At 64.2% G+C, this 10,844-nt stretch overlaps 2 protein-coding genes across 2 annotated transcripts; both read right to left on the minus strand.

Annotated features, from left to right (window-relative positions):
• Positions 1-418: 418 nt before the first annotated feature.
• On the minus strand, positions 419-4,124 carry FABP3 (fatty acid binding protein 3). Its single transcript, XM_058819738.1, has 4 exons — positions 3,946-4,124; positions 3,059-3,231; positions 911-1,012; positions 419-705 (listed from the first exon to the last, which is right to left on the minus strand). The coding sequence occupies exons 1-4, from the start codon at positions 4,016-4,018 to the stop codon at positions 652-654; spliced, it is 402 nt and encodes a 133-aa protein (XP_058675721.1). The 5' UTR covers positions 4,019-4,124; the 3' UTR covers positions 419-651.
• A 4,263-nt stretch (positions 4,125-8,387) lies between these two features.
• On the minus strand, positions 8,388-10,603 carry LOC131568024 (cAMP-dependent protein kinase inhibitor beta-like). Its single transcript, XM_058819867.1, has 4 exons — positions 10,465-10,603; positions 9,442-9,546; positions 9,037-9,188; positions 8,388-8,495 (listed from the first exon to the last, which is right to left on the minus strand). The coding sequence occupies exons 3-4, from the start codon at positions 9,179-9,181 to the stop codon at positions 8,413-8,415; spliced, it is 228 nt and encodes a 75-aa protein (XP_058675850.1). The 5' UTR covers positions 9,182-9,188; positions 9,442-9,546; positions 10,465-10,603; the 3' UTR covers positions 8,388-8,412.
• Between the last annotated feature and the right edge of the window lie 241 nt (positions 10,604-10,844).

The following is a 10,844-nucleotide window of genomic DNA, read 5'->3' on the forward strand; positions in this document are numbered from 1 at the left end:
AACCCTGCGGCCTCTGGCTCTGCAGGGAGCTGGGACTGGCAGCTGGTGGTGTGGCAGGAGAGGTGGGAGTGCTGATGCAGCCTCCCCTTATCCCTCCCTGTGCTTCCCACCCAGCTCCCCATGGCTGCCTCCCCCTTTGGGGCCGCTTCCCTTCCCAAACCCGGACAAGAGCTCAGGACTTTGTTCCATGGGAGTCTGCACCTCCAGGGGAGCCTGCCCCTCTGCTGGGCTGTGGGGGTCCCTCCTGCCCCTCCAGGGGAGCCTGCCCCTCTCTGGGGCTCCCTCCTGCCCTGCGAGGGGCATTCCCAGAGCCAGCCAGGGTGATCCCCGCAGGGCTACTGGGACCAGTGCCCATTAACCCCATCCCTGCCATCCCTGTGCCCAAAACGCCTTTTCCCGAGTAAACCAAGCACACAGCTGTAACAACACCTTTATTATTTTTCCATGTGACTTTTCCCACTATCAATTAAAAAAGAACCCAACAACGAACCACGAAAGCACCACCCGAGCCCCTGGAGCCCCTGCAGGCGCCGGGCGGGGCAGGGGCGGCCCCGCTGGGGCTCCGAGCCCACGGGAAGCCGTGCCTGGCACGGGGCCAGGAGGTGGGGACGATGTGGCACCGGGTGACAGGCAGGGCACCTGCGACAGCGTCTATGTCTCCTTCTCGTAGGTGCGGGTGGAGACGACGTTGCCCATGGTGAGAGTCTGGGGACAGAGAGGTGAGGGGAGTTAGTGCTGCCCTGCCCGGCTCCGAGCTGAGCTCTGCCCACTTCAAACCATTCCCGAGGTGGGAACGTCAGAATAAAACTATTCCCGAGGTGGGAACTCAGAATAAAACCAGTTCCGAGGTGGGAACTCAGAATAAAACCAGTTCCGAGGTGGGAACGTCAGAATGAAACCATTTCCTTACCAGAACTAATTTCCCATCCTTCAGCTCCCGGACCAGCGATGTTTCCTTCCCGTCCCACTTCTGCACGTGGACGAGTTTGCCTCCATCCAGTTTGACCAAGGACTGCAGGGAGGGATTGAGAGCCGCGGTTATTTTCCTCTCCGGGGTTTATTCCTCAGAGGGGACCCTGGAGCCCCGCAGGGCTCGGGATCAGCCTGGGGGTGCCACCTGAGGGTGCCCACCTGGCACCATCCCCGCCTGGCTGGGCCAGCTGCGCTCAGCCCAGCCTGGATCCTGCACTAGGTCACAGCCTCGGCTGTCCCCTGTGTCCCCCTGTGTCCCCAGGTGCCACCGGCACGGTCACCGTACCCTCCGTGCCCCGGGGCCGCCCGGACCTGGCCCGACCGGAGAGGCGGGGCAGGGATCGTGGTTTGGAATGGAACCTTCCCTGCCCTGCAGGGCCCGCCGAGGGTTTTGGATCGGCTGCTGCAGCAAACGCGCCCCTGCTCGCCGCGCTGCTGTTTGCACAGCGCCGCTGCTGACTCAGCCCCCAGAGCCCGGCCCGTGCCAAGGTTACGGTGACAGCGGCACGCAGGGCAGGGCCGTGCCGGGACAGCCGCGGGCACCAGCGCTGGCACCGCCTGCCTGTCCCCATCCTGCCCTGTGCCCCCAGCCCACCCCTCCAGAGCCGGGGCTGCCCCCGGTGCCTCCATGGCTGGGGTCTGTCCCGGTGTGCCCCAGCCCCAGATCCCCACAAGGCTCTGGGTGCTCCCTCAGACCCCAATTCCCCCATAGATGGGTCCCCCCACTGCTCAGCTGTGCAAAAGTTTGGGTACCCGCAGGGTTTGGGTGCCCCACAGCCAGAGGTCAGGCAGGGATGGATGGATGGATGGATGGATGGATGGATGGATGGATGGATGGATGGATGGATGGATGGATGGAATTCACTGGGGAGAAATTCCTCCCTGGAGGGGGTGAGGCCCTGGCACAGCTGTGGGGTTGCCCCTGGAGCCCTGGCAGTGCCCAAGGCCAGGCTGGACATTGGGGCTGGCAGCACCTGGCACCTGGAAGGTGTCCCTGCCATGGCAGGGCTGGCACTGGATTAACTTTAGATCCATTCCAACCCAAACCATTCCATGGGTGCCCCACAACTCCCTGCACCCCAAGGCTGACCCCTCCTGTCCAGCCCTGTTCTCAGGCAGCCGTCCTGGCCCCTTGACCCATCACATGCCAGGGACACCCCAAGGGCACGGCGGGGCTGGGCAGGAGCCACGGCGGTCACACGTTCTGTTCTGTTCTGCTGCTTGAACAGCGGCCAGGAGCTGGGGCTGGAGGGAGGGAACTCACACTCAGCCCCTTCCCCCAGCCTCACACCCAGCCCAGCCCTTTGTGCTCCCTGCTCTGGGGCCAGGAAAGGGGTTTGTGGCCAAAGAGCCCCCAGGTTCCTCCAGAGTGCCCCCCTGGCTGGGTGTGGGGCACAGAGCTGCAGCTGGAATCTAGGAAAAATCAGCAGCTGGGCCACTCCTTCGAGGGAAAATGTCCCTGCAGGGTGGGAGAGGCCAGGAAAGTCATTGCCCTCTCTCAGGTGATTTTTTCCCTTGCTCTTACAGGGAGGAGCAGCCTGGCTGGGAAGGTTTGAGCTCCCCGTGGAGGGACAGCCTGGGATGAGCCCTTGGAGTGGCACTGACACGATGGGATTGTCCTGGAGCTGGGATTGTCCTGGAACTGGGATTGTCCCGGAGCTCCATCCCTGGAGCAGGCAGGCACAGAGGGCAGTGGGCTCAAAAACAGGGGTGGTGCCCTCCTTTCCCCGGAGCAGGGACACTTCTCACCGCCCCACCGGCCTCCTCTTGAGCAAGCTGGCACTCGCCAGCCCGGCTCTTGCTCAACCTTCCCGGCAGCTCCTCCTGCCCCGGGACAGCCCCGCTGCAGAACGGATTCGGGGGGGCTGCCGGGACAGGACCAGGCTCGAGCAGCACCCCCGGCGGGCACAGAGGGGCTGCCCTCGCTCAGGGAGCCGGGATGGGGCCCGGGGATGATGGAGCCCCGGGGTGATGGAGCCCCGGGGTGATGGAGCGATCCCCCTGGAGCCCCGGGGTGATGGAGCAATGCCCCGGAGCCCACAGAGTCTTTTGGGGGTGCCGCGGGGCAGGGGGTCTCGGGGCTCACCTTGACGTGCCTGTCGTCCGCCGTGGTCTCGTCGAACTCCTCGCCGAGCTTGAAGGTGATCTCGGTGTTCTTGAAGGTGCTCTGGGTCTTCACGGTGACCTTGTCGCCGTTCAGCTCGATGATGGTGGTGGGCTTGGTGAAGCCGGCCACCTGCCGCGTGGCGAAGCCCACGCCTGGGGAGCGAGGGGTGAGGAGGGCACGGTGCGGCCGCCCAGCCCCGGCATCGCCCCCGAGCTCCTCGTCCCCGTGCTGGTGCAGGGTGAACCCCAAAACTGCTGCTCGTTCATTGTCCTGGGGGGCTCCGTGCGCCCCCGGGGCCGGAGCAGAGAGGGGGGCCAGGGGAGATGGATCCGGGACCAGCACCCTGAGCTGGGTGAGGGGGGCGGGTGTCTGTGTCTGTCCCCCCTTCCCCGCACTGCTCTGGGCTGGGGCGCCCTGGCTTTTGGGGGGCTCGGGGGCTGGGGGGCTCCTGAGCGACCCCCAGCACCCACGGGGGCCATCTCATCCCTCCATCCTCTGCCAAAGGCTGCGCCCAGTGGGTGGGCATGGGAAGGACGCGACCCCCGGGACCCCCTCACCCAGCCCCAGACCCCTTCACCCAGCCTGGAACCCGTCACCCACCTGGCACCCCTCACCCAGCCCGGGACCCCTCACCCAATCCGGGACTCCCTCACCCAGCCCAGCGCCACGTGCACAAAGCCCCAGAGCCCCCCTAAAGCACCCACGGAGGCAGCAGTGACCCCCCCTCCCCTCCTCCTGCAGCCCCCCACCCCAGAGCCCGTGTGGGGGAGGGGGTTCGCCGGGCAAATTGGGGAGGCATAGAAAACAAAAAACAAAATAAAAGGAGGTGATGTGACTGCAGCCCGCTCTCAGCCGCGCCCACTCACCCAGCGCCTTCATGTACTCATCGAAATTCTGGGTGTCCACCAGCTTCCAGGTGCCCACGAAGGCGTCCACCATGGCGAGGGGGCTCGAGGGGTCCGGCCGGCTGCGAGCGAGGCACCGCCTGCAGCTGCCGCGGCCCCGCGGCCGCCTTAAATAATGTCCCCATCACATGATTGGAAAGAGCGGAGCGCGCTCCAGAAATACACCCGGCAGCGCTGCCAGCGGCCACCGGCCCCGCCACCGCCCCCGGCCCCACACCGAGCCCGGCCCCCGCTGCCACCGCCCCCGGCCCCACAGCGAGCCCCCGGCACAGGCCGGGCACAGCCCCACGGGCCCTCGGGGCGAGAGATGTGCCCGGGCACAGGGGTGTGTGCCCACCTCAGGCCCGCGACAGTGTGCGACAATGGGGATGCCCTTTAGGGACACGAGTGGCGGGGAGCAGGGAGCTGAGCTGGGGAAACTGAGGCACAGGGACACAGGACCTGAGCTGGGGAAACTGAGGCACGGGGACAGGGGAGACGAGGTAGGCACAGGGGTGCGTGCCCAGCCCAGGGGGTCCTGTGGGTGTGTGGGGAGGGGCAGGTGCTGCCCCTGGGCGCGGTCAGGGCGTGGGGACAGCGACAGTGGGGACGCCCTTAAAGGACACGAGTGGCAGGGACAGGAAAGATGATCTGGGGAAACTGAGGCACGAGGAGCAGGGAGCACCGGGGTGGGGGGTGTGGGAATATATGTGGGGACTCCAGGAGAGTGTGGGGACAGGTGTGACACCTCCTCAGTTCTGTATGTCTGTGGGGACACATGACCCGCTCCCTGATCGGTGTGCCTCTGTGTGTGGGAGCGTGTGTGAGCCTGTCCCCTCCCTGTGTGCCTGGGGACACACACCTGTGCCACCAGTGGTGCTTTGGGTGACACAGGGGACACTGGGACAAGGCACGGGGCTGTGGGACCCCCAGCAGGTCCCCCCATGTCCCCATTGCTTTGGGCTCCAGCGCATCCCCGTCCCCTTCCCAGCGTGGCTGGGGTCACCCCTGACCATGGCATTCGGTGTTCCCTGCACTCCAGGGGACAGTGCCAGCTCCTGTCCCCATCCCGTGTCATGGAGGGACACAGCTGGGGGCTCAGGTGTCCCTGAGCCCGGTGGCTGCAGCCCGTGGCTGTCCCTTGTCCTGGAGACTTTGGGGTCAGAGGCAGCAGGGCCATGAGGGACGGGGACACCTCCCTGTGCCTGGCCCTGTGTGACATCGCAGGCACCCAAAAATAGCCAGAGCTCGTGTTCAGCGCCCTCCTGCTGACACTGCCACCAAACGGGACCCCTCACCTCGTGCCCTGGGGGCACAGGACTGTCCCCGTGGGATGGGTGTCCCCTGTCCCAGCTGGGACACTCTGCTGGCCAGGGTGACAAGGACAATTTATTGCCCAGGGAGACACAGCCCCCATGGCCTGGGGGGGGACACAGAGGGCAAGGAGTGTCCTCTGTCCCCTCACCTGGGTGTCAGTGTCCCAAACCTGCACAGCCCTGTCCCCTTCACACAACGAGACCGTGAGATGGGGGCATTGGCAGGAGCGGCTGCCCTGGCACAGGGACACCCTGGCATGGGGACACCTCGACATAGGCACACCCCAATATAGGGACACTCACTGACAGGGACACCCTGGCATGGGGACACCCCAATATAGGGACATCCTGGCATAGGGACACGGACTGACAGGGATAGACAGGCACAGGGACATCCTGGCATAGGGACACCCTGGCACAGGCACACGGACTGACAGGGACATCCTGGCATAGGGACACCCCAGACACTGAGGCACAGGGACACGTAGGCATGGGGACACCCACTGACACAGGGACATCCAGGCACAGGGACACCCCGACATGGGAACACTCCAATGTAGGGACACCCAGTGACAGGGACACCCCAGCATAGGGACACCCCTGCACAGGGACACTCACTGACAGGGACACCCTGGCACAGGGACATCCACGGGGCTGCCCCTGCACACCCAGCCACAGGAGCACCCATGAACACGGCCTCCCACCCACACACAGACACACATGCACACGCACACACATACACACACAAATGCACACACACACACACGTGCACACACGCGCACGCGTGCGTCCCTGCATACACATGGGTGCACACACACACACAGATGTCCCTGCACACACTCATGGATGCACACAAACACAGATATCCCTGCACACGCACACATGTGCACATACACATGGATGCATGTGCACACAGATGCTCACACACATGGGTGCACACGCACATGGATGCATACACACATGGATGTGCACACATGGATGCACACACAGAGATATCTCTGCATACACACACACACGTGGATGCACACCCACACAGATGCATGTAGACATGGATGTGTACACACACACACAGATATCCTTGCACATGTGCACACACACACATGGATGCACACACACACAGATGCACACACACATGGATGTGTCCCTGCATACACACACACACATGGGTGCACATAGAGGGATTCACACAGAGGGATGCACACACACAGATGCACACACACACAGATATCCCTGCACACATGCACACTCGCACAGATGCATGCACACACACAGATATCCCTGCACACGTGCACACTCACACAGATGCACGCACACACACACAGATATCCCTGCACACGTGCACACTCACACGGATGCGCACACACACACACGTGCACACACACACAGATGCACACACAAATGGATGCCCGTGCACATGAGTGGCCGTGGGTGCCCACACACACAGATGTGCACACGTGGGACTCCATGCCCATGAATGCCCATGAATGCCTGCATAAACCAGCGCCCATGAGCACACACATGGCCCCGCACAGTGATTGCAGGCTCTGGGGGTGCCCACGACACCACACATAGATACACACACACACACACACACAAACACACACACACACAGACAAACAGACACACACACACACGAGAGCCCATGACAATATAAACGGGTGCCCATGCACATGGATGCACACACACAGGGATGCCCACGCACACGGGTACCCACACCCACGAATGCCAGTGTAAATGGGTGCCCAAGCCCAGAGATGCCCACACTCACAGATACCCGCAGGCAGGGATGCCCCTCCGCATGTGCACTCACACCCAAGCCTCCCTCCCACGCCAAGGTGCCCGGGGGAGCCCGATGGTGGCCGGGACCCCGCGGGGCGCTGGGGACGGATGGTGACCCCGCCCTGGCCCCGCCCTGGCCCCGCACGGCTCTCCTGGTCCAGGGCCAGAGGGGACCTGGGCTGCGGGACTCCTTTGCTGGTCCTACAGCGACAGCTATGGGTGACCGTCTGGGATGGGATGGGATGGGATGGGATGGGATGGGATGGGATGGGATGGGATGGGATGGATGGAGGGATGGGCCCAGCTCCACGTCCAACCATCCAGTCCTTGCCAGGTCCTGTGCCACCCTTGCGCCACTCTTGGGCCACTCCCGCCTCTCGTGGCAAAAGCCCAAAGTGTTTCCAGAGCTGAGCAAACACCTCAAGAAGGTCCCAGCAGCGCGAGCTCTGGATGGCTCCGTGCCAGTCGGATTTTCCTGATTCCAGGGGCTTCCCAGGAGTTCCAGCTTTGGCCAGAGGCCAGCGACCCCCAGAGGTGGCAGATGAGCCCTCCCTGAGGCCCTCAGTGCCCGCCAGGAGGGTCCCATCCTGCCCTCCGGCAGAAGCAGAGATTTGGGGAGGACGGGTAGAGCCTGGGAAAGCCGCACTCCGTGTCCCCTCTGTCCCCAAAGGCCGCAGGACCCGGCTGGCCCTGCTCGGGGCTGGGGAGGGGATCCGGTGTGGGGACAGGGGTGACCTGGCTCGGGGGTGCTCTGAACAGCATCCCCTGCTCCCCACCCCAAACTCACCAGCATCCCCCACCCCAGGAGCAGAGACCACGCTGGGGTCTCTGCTCCTCAGGGGGAACCCTCAGAGACCTTTGCTTAAGGGCTGGGGGGCTCTCGGGTTGTGTTTCCTACCTCACCCCCCAAAACTCGGGGAATGGCTCCTGAGTCATCCAGAAGAAAGGCCAGGAGACGAGGGGATACCCAAAAACATCACAGTGAACACCACACTCAGCAAGAAACACCCGTGGCTGCTCCTGCGGCCAGGAGGGCCCCCGGGACCCCTGACCGCGCTCGGCTCCGCCAAATGCCCCAGAAGAAAAATGTTCCTCCCGCCGGGGAGGCCAAAACATCCCCCCCACCCCCGAGTCCGGGCCCAGGGCGTGGGTGGGAATCGCCCCTCGGTCACGGCAGGTCCCCTCCGTGTCCCCTCCGTGTCCCCGCCACGCGCACGGCCGGGGGGACGCTCCGGGGTCCCGCTGCGGCAGCACCGAGGAAATCCCAGCGGGCTCCGGCCGAGCCAGGAGAGCCGGGCTGGTGCCCGCAGCCCCCTCCTTCCTCCGCCGGTCACAAATGTCCCCCCCGGCGGGGTTAGGACGTGTCCTTCAGCTCGGGGCTGGGCGGCTGCGGAGGGGGCGCCTCCGCCGAGGGCGACTGCATGTCCTGGGCGCTGCCTGCGGGAGAGACCGGGACAGGTCATGGGGCGGGGTCAGAGCAGGGGATCAGGGAGTGATTGGGGCTGGAAAGGAGCTCCAAGAGCATCGAGTGCAGCCTGTGCATCGAGTCCGACCTGTGCGTGACGCCCACCTTGTCCCCAGCCCAGTGACCTTGGACACCTCCAGGGATGGGCACCCCAAACCCCCCTGGGCAGCTCCAATGCCTGGACACCCTTTCCATGGAGAAATTATCCCAAATATCCAACGTGGACTTCCCATGGCCGTTCCCTCTGCTCCTGTCCCTGTTCCCTGGGGCACAGCCCGACCCCCCCGGCTGTGCCCTCCTGGCAGGAGCTGTGCAGAGCCACAAGGGCCCCCTGAGCCTCCTTTGCTCCAGGCTGAGCCCCTGCCCAGCTCCCTCAGCCCCTCCTGGGGCTCCAGACCCTTCCAGCTCCATTCCCTTCCAGCCCCTCGGTGTCCCTGCCCCTCAGCACGGGATGAACACGGGAGCCGCTGTCCCTGCCCACCCCACATCCTCCCGCCCCTCCTGGTCACCCACCTGCGCTCAGGGACATCTCGGCCAGTTTGAGGGGCAGGTCGGCGGGGCTGACGCCGGCGGGCGAGCCCAGGATGTCGGGCAGGGCATTGCGCCGGCCCGTCCTGCCCGAGGATGCGAAGTCCAGCACGGGTTCCACCTCGGTCATTCTAACCCTGGGGAGGGACATCCCCTGCGTCACCCCCGGGGCACAGCGAGCTAAAGGGACCTGGCTCTGCTCCGGGCTGGGTGCTCAGGTGCCCTTCACCCCCTGCACTCCCTGTGCCCCCCAGGAGCAAAGGCAGAGCCACCCTGCAGCCCCTGGGTCTTGCCACCCCCACCCTGGCACCTTTGGGTGCTCTGATCTCTGCTGGGCACTGCTGGGAGGGAGGGGGGTCCCACCAGCCCCCCCAGCCCAGGCAGCCTTACCGGGCACCCTCCAGCCTGGCCTGGCACCGCGTCTGCCCCGTGCCCAGGTGAGGGACACCACGGGGGACAGGGATCCGTCCTGGCTGGGTCCCCTCTGGCTGTGACCTGGGGGAGCAGAGAGGGGTCACCAATGGGGCAGGAAGGGGGGGTGAAAACAGAGCAGGGAGTGAGTCTGGGGGGGACAATGGGCTGTGACCCCATGGGAGCAACCACAGCACCCCCAGAACCTCCTTCATGGTGGGATTGGTGGTGGATGGATGGATGGATGGATGGATGGATGGAGGATGGATGGATGGATGGATGGATGGATGGATGGATGGATGGATGGATGGATGGATGATGGATGGATGGATGGATGGATGGATGGATGGATGGATGGATGATGGATGGATGGATGGATGGATGGATGGATGGATGGATGGATGGATGGATGGGGGATGAATGGATGGATGGATGGATGGATGGATGGATGGATGGATGGATGGATGGATGGAGACCAGGGATGGATGGATGCAGAGGTGACAGGGATGGAGGCTGAGCACTGCCAGGGAACTGCATGGAGTCCCCAGCCTGGGGACACCACTGTGTCCCTTGCAGAGTGGCTCTTGCTGAGCCAGGCTGGCAGCAGGAGCTGGGGTGCCCTGGGTGGATGGGGGCACTCCTGGGACACCCCTGGAACCAGGAAATTTCAACTGGCACGGAGCCATCCAGATGCCAGCACTGCTGGGACCTTCTTGAGGTGTTTGCTCAGCTCTGGAAACACTTTGGGCTTTTGCTATGGGAGGTGGGAGTCGCCCAGGGGTGGGACAAGGGTGACAAAGGGGTGGCACAAGGGTGGCACAGGGGTGGCACAGAACCTGGCAGGGACAGGGGGCCCACCACCCCCCAGACCCCTTCCACTCCCCACAGAGTACAGGGACCCCAAACCACCACCCCAGCAGTCCTGTCCCCTCTGGGTCAGATGTTGGTGGCAATGCTGGGACCGGTGCCCCCAAGCTGGTGACGGTGGGGGTGTGAACTCACCAATGTCCTGCTGGGAATTCCTGCTGGGAATCAGTGCTGGGAGTCACTGGGAGTCACTGGGAATTCCTGCTGGGAGTCACTGGGAATCACTGGGGATCACTGGGAATTCCTGCTGGGAGTCACTGCAGGGAGGACGGGCCAAGGTCCTTGGCACAGGCGCTGTGTGCACGGGAGGAGTGGCCACAGCTGCGGAGAGAGAGAGAAATAAATGATTAACCAGGGAGGTGATTAGTGATTCGTTAATTAGTGATCAGTGCTGGGGTGGCTGTGCCAGGAGGGGCAGGACCCGGGTGCTGCTCAGGGGGAAACTGAGGCACGGGGCCGGGCTGGCAGTGACAGAGGTAGGGATGGGGACAAAGGTTCCCTTTACACCTGCTCGG

Source organism: Ammospiza caudacuta, chromosome 25 (genome assembly GCF_027887145.1).
Source record: "Ammospiza caudacuta isolate bAmmCau1 chromosome 25, bAmmCau1.pri, whole genome shotgun sequence".
NCBI lineage: Eukaryota > Metazoa > Chordata > Aves > Passeriformes > Passerellidae > Ammospiza > Ammospiza caudacuta.

What these genes read in the sequence shown, in the direction of transcription:
- FABP3 (XM_058819738.1), bottom strand. Translation starts at nt 4,018, where the DNA reads ATGGTGGACGCCTTCGTGGGCACCTGGAAGCTGGTGGACACCCAGAAT. An exon ending in CGGACGACAGGCACGTCAAG is followed by an intron (nt 1,013 to 3,058) that starts GTGAGCCCCGAG and finishes CCCTCCCTGCAG; the next exon opens with TCCTTGGTCAAACTGGATGG. An exon ending in AGGATGGGAAATTAGTTCTG is followed by an intron (nt 706 to 910) that starts GTAAGGAAATGG and finishes CTCTGTCCCCAG; the next exon opens with ACTCTCACCATGGGCAACGT.
- LOC131568024 (XM_058819867.1), bottom strand. Translation starts at nt 9,181, where the DNA reads ATGACCGAGGTGGAACCCGTGCTGGACTTCGCATCCTCGGGCAGGACG. An exon ending in CGAGATGTCCCTGAGCGCAG is followed by an intron (nt 8,496 to 9,036) that starts GTGGGTGACCAG and finishes TCTCTCCCGCAG; the next exon opens with GCAGCGCCCAGGACATGCAG.